Source organism: Meles meles, chromosome 1 (genome assembly GCF_922984935.1).
Source record: "Meles meles chromosome 1, mMelMel3.1 paternal haplotype, whole genome shotgun sequence".
In the NCBI taxonomy this organism is placed as follows: domain Eukaryota; kingdom Metazoa; phylum Chordata; class Mammalia; order Carnivora; family Mustelidae; genus Meles; species Meles meles.
In genome coordinates, this window is record NC_060066.1 from 110,148,300 (window position 1) to 110,163,714 (window position 15,415).

At 41.0% G+C, this 15,415-nt stretch overlaps 1 protein-coding gene across 2 annotated transcripts in view; it reads left to right on the top strand.

Annotated features, from left to right (window-relative positions):
• Nucleotides 1-15,415, top strand: part of OTUD7B (OTU deubiquitinase 7B) — a 56,554-nt gene that overhangs the window by 22,851 nt on the left and 18,288 nt on the right. For both annotated transcript variants that reach the window (XM_046012366.1, XM_046012360.1), the window contains exons 2-3: nt 9,528-9,677; nt 13,550-13,738. In XM_046012366.1, the coding sequence (XP_045868322.1) occupies nt 9,593-9,677; nt 13,550-13,738 (274 nt within the window). In that variant the 5' untranslated portion in view covers nt 9,528-9,592. The remainder of the gene's footprint in view (nt 1-9,527; nt 9,678-13,549; nt 13,739-15,415) is intronic.

A 15,415-nucleotide genomic window follows, 5' to 3' on the forward strand; every position in this document is an offset into this window, starting at 1 on the left:
TTACTGGGATGTATCCACAGTAGCATATAGTAAGCTAATAAATTGTTTTGGAATGGTAAATTATATATTGAGTTTTTTGGGTTCAGTTTTTTCTCTTAAGATTGATTTAGGGAGGGTAAGTGGCTCTTCCTTGAGTAAATAGTGTCGTGGAGGTAGAAAACAACCCAGAAATTGTGCAGGGTATGTAGGAGAAGATGTGAACATTTTTTCCCAAGAAACAGACAACATGCATGAGATTAAGAGAATATTATAAAATCTTTGAATCTGGAATGCGTAGTGTAGTAAGGGATAAACGTGGGGAGGTAGGGTTGGTAGATTAAGACATTAGAATTTCAGTAAATATGTGTCAGTTTGCTGTTCCTGGAAATTTGGGAATGAATAAGCTATTAAGCTGTGTCTGTACATCGAGGAGAGGACAGACAGTTTTCTTTTGCTCTTATTTTTGAGGGACCATCTGGTAGAAGGTACAGCCCAAGAAGTCCTTTGGCAACATTTTCTTGGAGCCTTAACAAATTTGAAAGACACTGGAATGGAAATGATTGACTGGGTCCTGTGTGCATGTGTTGATGGTGCCTTTGCAATGGCTGTTTTTGCCTTTGCAAATGGGCCCGGAGGGTTTGTTGGGGATGAGTAGAGGGTGCTTGGGGAGGAAAGGTACAGGGGCTGTACCGGGTACTAGTAGAGCGAGGTGGAATATATCGAGGGAGTTAGGCAGAAGGAAGGCAATTGACCTTTTTTGAGGATTTACTTTGTGCCAGGCACTGTCCTAATGTATCTTCGGTTAGTTAATGCTAACAGAACGTCTGAAATGTAGATATTTTCTCCATTTGATACATGAAGAAAATGGAGGCACCAAGTGGTTATATTATTTATCCATAGTTCAGCCCTTAGTAGGTAGACTGGTATTTGAACCTAAATCTGTCCAAATCCAGAGCCAGTTCTCTCTGTCTCACTGTCTCTCTGTCTCTGTGTTGAAAGCAGTTGCAGTTGGGAGGGTAGACTGGCACATGGGTGGACGGCACATTTTTTGCCATTCGCCTCCCTGGACTAGGGTTGCTGTGGTGCAAGGGTCTGGCCTCTGGAGTCCAGTAGGCTGGGTTCATGAAAATCCTGGCTCTGCAGCTTTTTCCATTTGTAGTCTCGGATGGATTACTTAACCTTTGTGGGCTTTAGCAATCTCATCTGTGAGGTAGGGTTAATGATACAAACAAATCTCTTAGAGTTACTTGGAAGTTAAAATGATGTTAACTTGGAAGTTACTTGGAAGTTAAAATAATGTCTGAAGCTTTAACACATATTACTTCCCGTCACTTCTTTTTTTCCTTTTAGACCCATCTTTCTGTCTCTCTGTTGAAACATAGGTCTGCATAGGTCTCTTTGGTATGGAATTTGGTCATATTCTCTCTCTTTTTTAATTTATTTTTATTTTTTTTTTATTATTATTTTTTATCTATTTATTTGACAGACAGAGATCACAAGTAGGCAGAGAAGCAGGCAGAGAGAGAGGAGGAAGCAGGCTCCCCACTGAACAGAGAACCTGATGTGGGGCTTGATCCCAGAACCCTGGGATCATGACCTGAGCCAAAGGCAAAGGCTTTAACCCCCTGAGCCACCCAGGTGCCCCTCTCTCTCTTTTTAAAAAGAAGGTTATATTTTGTTTCTTTCACTTGTAAGGACCCATTTTAATTAAGAACAATTTGCCAAGAGAGTCTTTCATTTTTCCCTCCCACCTAATCAGGAATTGTGTGAAATTTCTAAGGGTTTTGTCCCTCCTCTTTCTCCCTGTCTGGATTCCTTGGGACTGACATCATAGACATGGAGGAGTCTCTGACCTTTGAAAATTCTTGACAGTCTTGAATGTTGTGATCTTCCAGTGAGTTTTGGGAGGAGTTGGAGGGGACTCAGACACAGCTGTAGTGCATCACTGGGACTGGGAGAGGGTATAGTGTGAGAATGTGGACGCTTGGGGATGTAGGAAATGAGAAAATGTAGGGTCACTAGTTTCTCAGGCATTTTAACTATTATAATAGTTATCCATAATCAGTATTTAATTTCAGGTCATTTTTCTCCGTTAACTAAATAGTTGGGCACGCAGAGCATGCAGATTGATTGTAATGTTAGTCTGAATTAATGTTTAGGAAAAGAAACTTGTTGCAAATAATATCATATAACAATCTTAAGCGAATGTCTTTGAGATGAGCCACTGTTTGAGACCTGCCTGTTTACAACACTGATTATCTGATTATCATTGATACTGGGGTGTGTGTGTGTGTGTGTGCGTGCGTGCACGTGTGTGTGCATGGTGGGGTGCTGTGCAAATACAGTTCAGTTTATCTGAACAAAAACTGAGTGGTGCTTGAGTTTTAGGGATACAGGATGAACAAGACAAGATTCCTGCCCTCAAATTGCTCATGGTTTAGTGGGAGAGACAAACGTATAAATAAACACAAGTACTCTGTGGTGTGTAAATAAAATCACAGAGGTGTAGTAGCAGTCACAGCAGCAAGGAGGAAGAGAGCAATTTAAGTTGGGAACCTAGAGAAAGTTTTGCAAATGAGGTGGTACTCAAGGTAGTCTCATAGAAGAGGTAAGAATTCACTTGCTAGACCACAAGTCATTCCAGCAGCGGGAACAACATGGGCAAAGGAACTGAAATGTGAGCACATGGTGTACCTGGGGAATTACCAGGACTGAAGGGGGAATGGTGGCAGGTGAATGAGGCTGGAGAGTTAGGCAGAGCCAGATTGTGAAGGGATCTAATGCTTTAGTCATTTGAAGAATTTAGAGCAGGGAGCTATAAGACCTATTTGCATTTTAGATTGATCAGCCTCCACAAGCATCCAGTAGCTGGAGAGAGGAAGAGGGAGAAATTAGGAAGCTATTTCCTGGAGTCCAGGTTATGAAAACCTGAGAGAATAAAATAGTTGTAGCTTATGAAGAGTGTGGGATGGATTTGAGAAATTTTAAAGGTGAAATGAGTAGTCCTTCATAAAGGACTGTTTGTGAATGAGGATAAGGTAAAAGAGAATTCCAGGGTGGCTCCCCGGCTTTTATGACTTGGCTGATAGGGTGGATGATGGTACCTTTTGCTAGAACAGGCAACACTGGAAGAGGGGTAGTTTGAAAGGGGGAAAGGCAGAGATGGGAGAATGAGCTCATGCTTTTAATATGCTGAGTTTGAAGTGCATATGGGATTCCTAGGTGAGCTGGAGAGTTTGGGGCTGTGAATATATTTTGAAGTCATCAGCATTTGGTGTTTAGGTGCATGAATGAAATTCTCAAGGAGATGATACAAATTAAGAAGATGAAAGGCCTGAGGTAGAACCTTCAGTGCACTAACCCTTGGTTAGGAAGAGGAGTCCGCAAAGGTGACCAAGACACGGAGCCAGAGAGGCAGGAAGAGTGATAAGTATCACGTGCTACAGAGAGATCATTTTAGATAAGCAGTAAGGATAATTGGGATCTTATTGTAAGTCAGTGCCATTCTTCTTCAATGGAAGCCCATTTTGGTAGGATGAGCACTGCATCTAGGTGAGAAAGTAACATGTGAATGTTGATTTTAGGGAGTTTTACAGGGTAGAGGAGAAGAACAGCTGGCAGCTAGGAACAGGGAAGTAAACCTAAAGGAACTCCTCTTGCTTTGTTCCATATATTTTTCTATGAAGTTGAAGGCAATGTCATGTGTCAGGAGTTAGGGAGTGATAAGGATTGGGTAGGAGAATACTGGAGGTGTGGCATAGTAGCTGAGAAGATTGGTTGACTTGTCCCCAAGTCAAGCAGAAGGCAGCAGTGTTCCAAGGAAAGTAATGAGACCGACTGCCGTTTATTTGTAGTTGGGTTCCTCTGCATGATTATTTGATCTTATCTTGCTCAGTAGGCCCAGGTAGTAGCAGAGAAGTTGAATGTGGGAGCCATCAGGTTGGGCAGATGAAATAGAATAGTGGAACTAGTTTCTTACTGGAAAATAAGTGACCAGTCAGCAGGCTTGCAGTCAGTTAGGCAAGAAGGGACAAAGTGGCATTTAATCCACTTTTTTCCCCTTAGTCGTCATTGCTTTCCAGCTCACCATTGTGTCCCCTAGTCTAGCTCACCATCATGTCATTGCAGTAATTTCCACTTGTGTTCCTTCCACACTCTTCTCACTACAACCAGGGGGATCTTTTAATATTTCATGTCTGATCATGTCCTGCCCCTGCTTACAACAGTGACTTACATCAATGGCTTTTCATTACCTTTAGGATAAAATCCCCATGTTTAGTAGGGTCCATCAGGCCCCCCCTTAATCCTCATTTTGTACCATTCTCACCTCTGTGTTTCTTCCTGCCATAGAACATTGATACATGTTTCCTCTGCTTGGAGGATTCTTTCTTTCCCAGTTTGTCCCTCCAATTCCTACTCATTCTTTGGTCCCTACATGTAATATCACTTCCTTGGGAAAGCTTTTTCTGACTCCCTGTAGGAGATCACACCCACCTCTCCAGCATTTCTTTATTATAATTTTCTGTGAATTTTTTTTTTCTCCAGACTGGAATATTTGTGAGGATAAAGATTGTATCTGTCTAGTTCATTGTTTTGTTTCTAGCCCTGGTCATAGTGCACCTAACACTAGTAGGCACACTGTGATTTTTGTTGAATTGTGAACAAGGTATTTAAGGAATTGGATGACTTGGTCTGAGGTGAGGATATATTGAGTTAAGATAGCAGGTTTAGTACTAGAGAGGGAAAGCTGGAAGGAAGATGAGACTATACCCAAAGTAAAATTTTGGATGTTGAAAATACAGAGGTGTAGTAGTTTTAGGAGATGGCAGAGTCCAAGACTGAGGTGCTGGAGTGGAGGTGAAGGTCTCTGCATTTGATGAAATTATGAAACTCTTACAGCAGAAACATTGGATGGATGGTGTAGGTGGGTGTTGAAATTGCTGAGGAAAATGGTGGGATTTAAAATGAGGGCAATATAAGGCAGGCGTCTAAGTCTTTAATACATATAAGAGATAGGCACAGCCCTTTCCTATGTGAAAGAATTCAGTGGGTAAGAATCAGTCCTGTTTTGGGGTTCAGTAATGCCCTAGTGCCTTTGGAGGCAGTGTGGTATAGTAGAGCATGTGTCCAAAATATCTGGGTTCAGACTTTGGATAACGCATCTGACTTTTCAAGCCTTATTTGTTTCTCTGTTAACACATTTTTATGTGAAGAAATGCTTTCTCTAATTTTTGTCTATGCAAATACCATCATTCTTGGGTGTGGTTTTATTGTTCTGGAGAAGAGAACACAGGCCATTATGTGGAAGTTACTGGGGGGTGGTTGGGGAGGTGGGTTGGTGATTTAATTTAGAAAAGTATTTTGTAACGATTAGGTCTGTTCAAAGTAAGATGGACATGGTGGCAAAGGAATGAGTCCTCCATCAAGGCTTGTATCTATGTGAAGACTGGGTGATTTCTCTGTCAGAGATGTAAAAGAAGGATTTCTGCATGGGGGGCAGACATTGGATTAAGTAATCACTAATGTCTCATCCATTTGGAGGACTGGAGGGTTTTGCCCCCAGTTGATATTTGTCTAAACACCATTCAATCAACAGATGTTTGAGGGTCTCCTCTGTTTTGTTTGAAAGTTTAAAAGCCAGTATTTTCTTTTTTTTCTTCCTGTGTGCTGAGACAGAGCCTAGGACTGTGTGTTTTAGTCCATGTTGTGGCTATTTCCCGTTTGGATTTTGAGAAGCGCAAGCCAAGTGTTGGTGGTGATGTAACAGAAGCTACTGTCCTCACCTGCTGGGTGGGGTTCGGGTGGAGTCTGTGGCCTGCACCTGGAGGTATCAGATAGAAGAATGAATGTGCTGCCAAGAAGTTTGGTTTAGTGCTTTGAATTTTTTGGCAAGTCATTCTAGATAGTTTTGGATCTCTGAATTACTTCTCAAAAATAATTTTTTGAAAAGAAAGACCTACTGTATTGGCAAATGAGGTTTGTGATGCCGTGACGTTGATGATTTTTTTATTGGCCTGTGTCTGGCTGGGAAATTGCCTACATGCCCATGGCTTAATAAACTCTTCTCTCTTCTGCTGAGCATCTTTTTGCTGATTGCTATTTGTCTGCTTACTGTATACTTCTCACAGTCTTTCAGAAAGTTATTAAAGTGGCTTTACTGAGTTCCTTTGAATATTTTTTTTTAAAGATTTTTATTTATTTATTTAACACAGAGAGAGAGAGATCACAAGTAGGCAGAGCAGCAGGCAGAGAGAGAGGGGGAAGCAGGCTCCCTGCTGAGCAGAGAGCCAGATGTGGGGCTCGATCCCAGGACCCTGGGATCATGACCTGAGCCAAAGGCAGAGGCTCAACCCACTGAGCCACCCAGGCGCCCCTTGAATATTTTTTTTTTAAAGAGAGAAGTTTGAAATTCATTTTGAAGCTATGCTCTTGGTCTTGGATTAGTCATGTGTTTAAGTTATTTGGGCTGCAGCCATCTCCTGTGACCTCTAAGACAGTGACCGAAATGGGCTTGGAGAAGAAGTTCTTGCTTGTATTAGGGGAGGGAGAAACTACTCATTCATTTGTGAATTCTGAGGGAATTTAATTCTTTTTTTTTAATTTTTTAATTTTTTAAATTTTTATAAACATATAATGTATTTTTATCCCCAGGGGTACAGGTCTGTGAATCACCAGGTTTACACACTTCACAGCACTCACCATAGCACATACCCTCCCCAATGCCCATAACCCCACCCCCCTCTTCTGACCCCTCCTCCCCCCAGCAACCCTCAGTTTGTTTTGTGAGATTAAGAGTCACTTACGGTTTGTCTCCCTCCCGGATCCCATCTTGTTTCATTTATTCTTTTCCTACCCCCCAAACCCCCCATGTTGCATCTCCACTTCCTCATCAGAGAGATCATATGATAGTTGTCTTTCTCTGATTGACTTATTTCACTAAGCATGATACACTCTAGTTCCATCCACGTCATCGCAAATGGCAAGATTTCATTTCTTTTGATGGCTGCATAGTAGGAATTTAATTCTTAAGTAAAAAAATGTAAGGAACTAGTTTATTTTATAACTTGATATTTTGAATTTGAGGTTGTTAGGCCAAAAGTTCCTTATGTATTGGCAGCATTTTCTGACAATTGGGATATTGAAATGGAAGGAAACTAGATATCGATAATACACAGACTAAAAGAGAATGTCAGGATCATGGTTTATGAGGCTATAGTGAACTGGAGAAGTTCATTTTTTAAACCTGGGAAGATCTGAGAGGTCATCAAATACAAGTCTAGGATAAACAAGAGGCACCTGAAACCCTGTAAGTAATTGGACCAAAGCCATCCAGCTAATATATATAGGTGTAGGTAAAAATCTTACGATACAGGGATGGTGGAACTAGTGACAGTATGGATGTCTCTTCAGAAAAGAGAGTTTCTGGGGGTACCTGGGTGGCTTAGTGGGTTGAGGCCTCTGCCTTCGGCTCAGGTTATGATCCCAGGGTCCTGGGATCGAGCTCCGCATTGGACTTTCTGCTGGGCGGGGAGCCTGCTTCCTCCTCTCTTTCTCTGCCTGCCTCTGTGCCTACTTGTTGTGATCTCTGTCTGTCAAATAAATAAATAAAATCTTAAAAAAAAAAAAGAAAAGAAAAGAGTTTCTGAAACTTGGAGAAATGGATTGGGACTATGGCAGACTCTTAGAAATTGAGGGGTAATAGGAAGTCCGAAGGACCCTGGAATTTCTCATCTGCTAAGTTAAGCCGAAAATGGATTGGTGGTGGCTGGTGTGGAGGTTCACTTAGTCTTTAATCATTTACTCATCAGGCATTTATTGACTGTGGTAGGTGCTGTGCTAGGTGCTAGGTGCTAGGTGTTGGGGCTACAGATATGACTAAAATACGTCCCTGCACTCAGATTAGTGACTTCCTGGTTTTATGACCCACAAATCATTGCTCTTTATTTGCTTAATATTTCTAAGGAATGCAGAAAATCAGGATCTGATCATACCACCAAACAAGCTGTGTCGTGGGATTGGAGGAGGTCTGAAGAAAAGGGATCTGAGTCACCCTTAGACTTTAGGTTGTTTAGGAGGAGCTGTTTCTGCAGAGTCACATGAGTCACCTTTTACCTTTGAGAATTCTACTTTTGGTCTTCTCTAAAAGGCGAGGGAGGGGCGCCTGGGTGGCTCAGTGGGTTAAAGCCTCTGCCTTCAGCTCAGGTCATGATCCCAGAGTCCTGGGATCGAGCCCCACATCGGGCTTTCTGCTCAGCAGGGAGCCTGCTTCCTTCTCCTCTCTCTGCCTGCCTCTCTGCCCACTTGTGATCTCTGTCTGTCAAATAAATAAATAAAATCTTAAAAAAAAAATAAAGTGCGAGGGATTGGTGATTGTGGTGGGGCAGGTATGTTACGATTGCTTTAGGATCAAGCCCTCTTTTCCAGAGAACCCGTCTAATGTGGTAGAATTGGTCAGAGATTGTTCTTTATTCTGTTACTGCTTTCTCAGCTGGGACTGCTAACTTTAGAGGAATGTGGATTGGTGCCAGGCTATCAGGTCAGGGACAGAGTTTCTGCCAAAGTCAAGTCTGAAAGAAGAGATCTTTTTCAGGTGAACTTACTTGGCTCACTTGTCCGCAGTGGAGAAAGGCATATTTCCTGGGTTCATGAAATTAGTGGGCAAAAATTAACTTTCGTGTACCTTTGAGATCTCCACTCTGCTTTGTAAAAGCTTATTTTATTTTGAATAGTTTAAGCTTAATCAGCCTGCTCCTTCCATGTCCTCAGCTAGCCTCAGAACACTAGTCAACTCTAAAGTTTTTCAGTGTATTGTATTCATTTGTTCATTTATCCATTCATTCAGCACATATTTACTGAGGGCCTTTATGCCACGCACTGTGCCAAGTGTTAAATGCTGAGGGCACAGTAATGAACAAGACACACAAGCATTGAACTTTCAAGAAACTGACGTATGGGGGGGGGGAGCCTAGACGCAACCTATTAAAATAATTTCAGGTTAAATCAAGTGCCGGCAAGGAAATAAACAAGGTGGGGAGTTCTTCAGGGTGGTAGTCTGCTGCTTTCTTCCATTAGCTTAGATAAGCAAACCGATGGATGGAAACAGAATACTCTAGAGAGGTAGAAGAAAAGCATTATACTCAGAATGTCATTAGGTCTGTGATAATTTAGTAGTTAAGAAATTAATGAGGGGGGTGCCTGGGAGACCCAGTGGGTTAAAGCCTCTGCCTTCTGCTCAGGTCGTGATCCCAGGGTCCTGGGGTAGAGCCCCCGCATCGGACTCTCTGCTTAGCAGGGAGCCTGCTTCCCCCTTTCTGCCTGCCTCTCTGCCTACTTGTGATCTCTGTCTGTCAAATAAATAAATAAAATCTTTTTTTTAAAAAAAGAAATTAATGAGGAATTAGGAAACTAAATGTTGCTCTTCATAATAAATTCAGCTGAAATGAATGAGCCAGGATCGTTTCTCCATTTGGTAAGGAAGCTGCTGAAATTGGGCTATGATCATACTATTTCAGTGTAATTTGAGCCTTATGTGTTTATTTCCTCCTCAGGTGGAGGGCTGAATTTTGATCTATGTCCACCCTACTTCAGCTGCCTGAAAGTACTTAATGATCACATGACCCTGGACATGGATGCTGTCCTGTCAGATTTTGTCCGTTCCACAGGCGCAGAGCCTGGGCTGGCCCGAGATCTCCTGGAAGGTAAGGAGTCACGAGGGGAAAGATGAGAAGAGAGAAAGTAAAATGCAGTGTTTATTGTTAGGATGACTTGGAACATTTAAAGCGATCAGAAAGATACTTTGTGTGTGGCAGGCCTTACATTTAAGTTGCTTCTAATAATCCACCTATGTGTGACTCACCATAATTTTAAAATGCAAAAATCCCCTTTCACCTTGAATTTTTGGTGTAGCTTTCTCCACTGTGAATGTATGCTCAGGTAATGCAAGTGAAATTTTATATTAATCCACTAAAAGTACAATTCTGTATCTGTAAGTCTTTTTCTTTATATATAAATGACTTTAGGATCATTCGTGGCTTTGTTTCTTTCCTTCCCTAATTTGTATAGGTGACTCTTGCAGAGTGAATTAAGTTAATGTTTTTATTTTGCTACCTTTGTTTACTTAAATCTGTTTGTACGCATAAGTGTGAACGTTCTGATTTTAAGGTCTTTAAGGCTTGGAATCAGGTCAGTAGAATTCTTTGTTTGGAGTCATAATTAACAGATGTTTTTCGAGGATGGAAATATATAATGACACAGATCGCTAAGCCTGAAGAAAATGGAAGATCTGGGTTTAGACTCCAGTTTGCTAATTCAGTATGACTCTGCCCTTGACTGACATTTTTGGTTTTATTTCCTGTTACCTTCTCCTCCTTATGCTTCAGCCTGGCCCAACCTGTCACCTTTCCCTGGTCACGTTAAGTTGTTTTCTAAGTCTGCAGTGTTCCTTCCTTCATTATTCTCCTGAAATTCTCCTCATCCTTCAGGATTCAGCTCAAATGCGTCCTCTTCCTCTTGTAACATGTGTTGAATGCTATATGTGTGAAGTACTTGAGATATATTATTTTATTCTTACAGTCACTCTACAATATAAGTTTTATTATCCCACTTTTACAGTTTTAAAAATTGAGGTTCAGAGAAGTTAAATGGGATTTGAGCTCAGGCAATCTGATTTCAGAGGCTGGCTCTTAACAATTATGTTGCAGTTAATATTTGTGTAATCTCTTTCTCTCACACACACATGTGCATACACTTCTGTGCTATGAAGGAAAGGTTGAGGGTACTATATGAGTGTAAGAGAGAAACCTAATTTAGATACAGGGTGCAGAAAGGCCTTTCTAAGGAAATGACATTTGAGCTATACCCAGAAGGGTGGGTGGGAGTAGCAAGACTAAAGGGATAGAGAAGAGAGTGTTGATACAGAAGCTTACACAAGGACCTAAGGCGAAAGAGTTTGGCACTGGGTAGGAAGAGTGAGGCAAGAGTGGTAGGAAATGAGTAGAAAAGGCAGGAAGCAGAATTTGGGGCCCTTTGTAGATTGTGGTAAGGAGTTTAAATGTCATTCTGTGTTTAGTCGGAAGCTGGGGAAGGGTTGTAATCAGGGGAGTGATGTGATGGGATTTGAATTTTGGTTGAAGGATATGAAACAAATTGGATTGTGGCCAGAGAAGTGATCAACCCAGTTAAGACTGTTGCCACAGTTGAGGTGAGAGATGTTGCTGGCCTGAACTACTGTAGTGTCAGAAGAGAGAAAAGTGGATGGATTTAAGGTAGAACTTAGAAGGGAAATCAAAGGGCCTGATCTTCATTTTCTCCCTGCTTCTGTCTTTATCTCTTGCTTTTTTCTTTAAAAGTTAACTTTGGTTCATGGTGTAAAGAACGAATTCTAGATGGGACAGGCTAGGGGAAGAGAGACTAGCCGAACCTCTCCCAAAGACCAGGGAACAATCTTGAGGGCCTGCATGGGCACAGTAACAATAAAAATGGACAAGAAAGAACAGATTTGAGAGATGTTTCATGAGTGCAAACATTGACTAGATAGTGAGGGCAGAGAAGTAGTTGGGTCTGAGTAGTGAGGAGCTGAATTTTCTGATGGAATTTTCTGGCCTGGAGGGCTTGTGATACCATTACCAATTTGAGGAATAGAGAAAGAGAAGACGAAGCAAATACTAGGAAGGAGAATGATGGACATTCAGTTTTGGACAAATTGGCTGTTAGAAGCTGATTTTAAGGAGTTTACCACACAACTGCAAATACAGAGCCAGTGTTCAATACATGTTCTATATTTCCAACTGTGTGGTAAACATTCATTCATTTATTTGTTGAGTCAGGACAAAAGTCCTTCATTTTTCAACAAATATGTATTGAGTACCTACTGTGTGCCAAGTTCTAGGTGCTGAACAAAACAAAAATCCCAGCCCTTATGTTCTAGCAGGAAAAACAGTCAATAAATAATAAACATGATAACCAAATCAGTGTAAAGTGTATGTTAAGGTGTGAAGTGCTATGGGAAATGATGAGGCAGGTTATAATTTTTATTTGGGTAGTTAAGGCAGGCCTTGTTAAGAATGTGACATTTGAACAAACATCTGAAAGAGATGAGGGATTGTCTGTGTAGATAAATTGGGAAGAGAGCCTTCCAGGCAGCCGGGAGATTGTTGGAAAGGCCATAGGTGGGACCAGTCTTAGCATGTTTGTAGGAACAGTAAAGAGGCCAGAACCACTGAAGTGGTGTGAGCAAAGGGAGTTGGAACAAGTGGTGGATGTAATGGCTCAGAAGTAAGTTCATCAGGTATTAATGATTCATATAGCTTAACTGGAAAATCAGAGTAATAATAAGATATCACAGCAACAGCAATAAAGACATCTATAAAACTTTATGTGGGGGTGCCGGGTGGCTCAGTGGGTTAAAACCTCTGCCTTTGGCTCAGGTCATGATCCCAGAATCCTGGAATCAAGCCCCACATCAGGCTCTCTGCTCCGCAGGGAGCCTGCTTCCTTCTCTCTCTCTGTCTGTCTCTCTGTCTACTTGTGATCTCTGTCAAATAAATAAATAAAATCTTAAAAACAAAAAACAAAAAACCACTTTCTGTGTATCAGTGCTTTTAATTCATTTATCTTCATAACAGTCCTACATGGAATCATCTCCACTTTCATAGCCAGGGAAATTGAAGCACAGAGAAAAGGCTGGAGAAGTAGGCCAGGTCATAGAAAGCCTTGAATGTCAGACACAAGAGCCTAGAATTTACTCTGTAGGCAATGGCAGGCAGTTAGCAGTTTTGATTCTGGAACTAAAATGAACAGAACAGAACTGAAATGGAACAGAACTGTGCTTTGGAAAGATTAATCTCATGGGATACTTTAGCGTGGATCAGAGGTTGAACAATGGATGATAGGAATTGAATTGAGGGGGTAGCAGGTGGAATAGAATAGAAAGAAATGTGAACAATCATATAATATATTATTTACTGAATAATGTAACTGGAGAAAGCAATAGAAAAATCCAGTATGGCATTTAGGGTCTTCTCTTCAGTAGAGTAGTGATTCTTCCAATTTGGGGGCAGTTAACAGTTCCTTTTGGTAATCTGATGACAGCTGTCAGCTCTTTGTCTTTAGAAAAATGCATGTACTTATATCTTTGTATACAGTTCTGTGTGGTTTAGGACATTATAGTGCATGCATGTCTAGGCTAAGAACTCTCTGGATCTCAGAATCGAGAGACCTGGGCTTTAGTCACACTTCTCCTTGGTGCAAGCTAGCTGTGCATTTGGGCAAGTCACTACTTCTTTAGACTTCCTCTGTTTTATCTGTGGCCTCTGTGGGCCCTTTCAGATCAGAGACACAAATTTTCAATGCTCACAGAACCAACTTAGGAAGGACAACAAGTAAATAAAGAAATTGTGGTATTGCAGACTGAAGTATTAATGAAGAAAATTAGGAATAGGAGAATGGTGGAAATGCGCATGAATTTTGCTTGTTAGTTTTGAGAGCGTGGTTCAAGTGATTGTTCTATGTCTTTTCCCAGTTTCCCTGTACTCTGAGTACCCATTTGACTTTTTGCTTTGTCTCCTTCCAGGGAAGAATTGGGACGTGAGTGCTGCCCTCAGTGATTTTGAACAGCTTCGTCAAGTCCATGCTGGGAACCTGCCCCCACTCTTTAGTGAAGGGAGTGGTGGTTCCAGGACCCCTGAGAAAGGGTTTTTGGATAGAGAGTCTGCCCGCCCTCCCCGACCTACCCTGCAGCGGCAGGATGACATCGTTCAAGGTACTGGGTTAATTGAGGGCTGTTCTGTAGGCGGGAGTAGAAAGGAAGTGAGGGGACTGCTAAATGGAGCCATCCTTTGGAGACGCTCCTATTCCTCTCCCTGCTCTCCTGACAAACTGTTCAGAGGTGGCCTCAGTCTGTTTCAGTGCAGGAGCCCCGCACTGTCCCACCGCATCTTGAGTATTTCCCTGTGTGAAGGCCTTTTTCACATACTGGGAGGGAAATGGATGAAGGAGAACAATCTAGTTGTTGAGAAAAAGTACATGAATGTAGAATTCAGAGGATCACGCCATCTACCTCTGAGGTTAATATTTGTCAGTATGTATCAAAATTTTGAAATGCATGTATACTTTGACTTAGCAATTTGATTTCTAGGAATTAATCATATATGTGTATGTGCACATGGAGATATATATATATATATATATATATATATATATATATATATATATATATCTCCTCTTTAAATAAATAGACCTCAGTGGGCACATACACATATGCAGCATAAAGCTTGAAAGTTAAAGCTTGAAAACAATATTTCATGTCCATTAGTAGAGGAGTAGTTAAATAAAATCGTTTATGTTGCAGAGTACTCTGTAGCTACTGGAAAGAATTAGGTAGAACCGGATGTGCTGTTATTAAAGTTTCTAAAATCTATTGAGAAGGGTAAGATGCAGTACAGTTTATATAGTATGTTCTTATTTATGTTTTTAAAAATGATTTTAAAAGCTATGTGGGTTTTTTATTTTATTTTTTTATTTTTTAATTTTTAAATTTTTTTTTATTTTTATTTTTATTTTTTTATTATTTTTTTTTTAGCTATGTGGGCTTTTTAAAAAAGATTTATTTATTTATTTTAGAGAGCAAGAGAGAGAGAGGGCGCACACAGGGGGAGGGGCAGAGGGAGAGGGAGAGAGAGTCCCAAGTAGACGTCACTCCAAGCTCAGAGCCGGATGCAGGGCTCTATCTCATGACTTTGAGATCACAACTTGAGCTGAAACCAAGAGTCCATCGCTTAACTGACTGAGCCATCTGGGCGCCCAAAGCTGTGTGTGTTTCTATGTGTATAAAAAATTCTAGAAGGATCCAAAAGGTTGCCTCTGGGGAAGGAATCAGAAATTTTGAATAAAGGGGAGATTTCTTTGTAATACTTTGTATCTTTTGGTAGTGTTTTGCTTTTTTACCATGGGCTTATGATACTTTTTTAAATACCTGAAAAAATAATTTAAAAAATAACATCACTATAAAATAACTTTAGACAACTCTTGACTTACTTTGTATGCCATGTCTGGCAAGTACTGGATTAAGAACTACTTCCCAACACAATTTTTAGCTTTCGATAATCTTTATATATAAATTCAAGTCATGCAAATGGATTGTAATATGACACTGGGCAAATTATGATCACAGACTATCTCATGGGGAATTATAAGTGCTATGTAATCAAAACAAATGAAATAAGGATGCCTAGGTGGCTGAATTGGTTGGGCGTCTCTTTGGCTCAGGTCAGGATCCTGGGGTCCGGGGATCAAGTCCTGCATCTAGGACTGAGTCCTGGATCCAGGATACAGGCTTCTTGCTCAGTGAAGAGCCTGCTTCTCTCTCTGCCTGCCACTCCCCCTGCTTGTGCTCTCTCTCTCTCTGACAAATAAAATCTTAAAAAATAATAATTTGGGG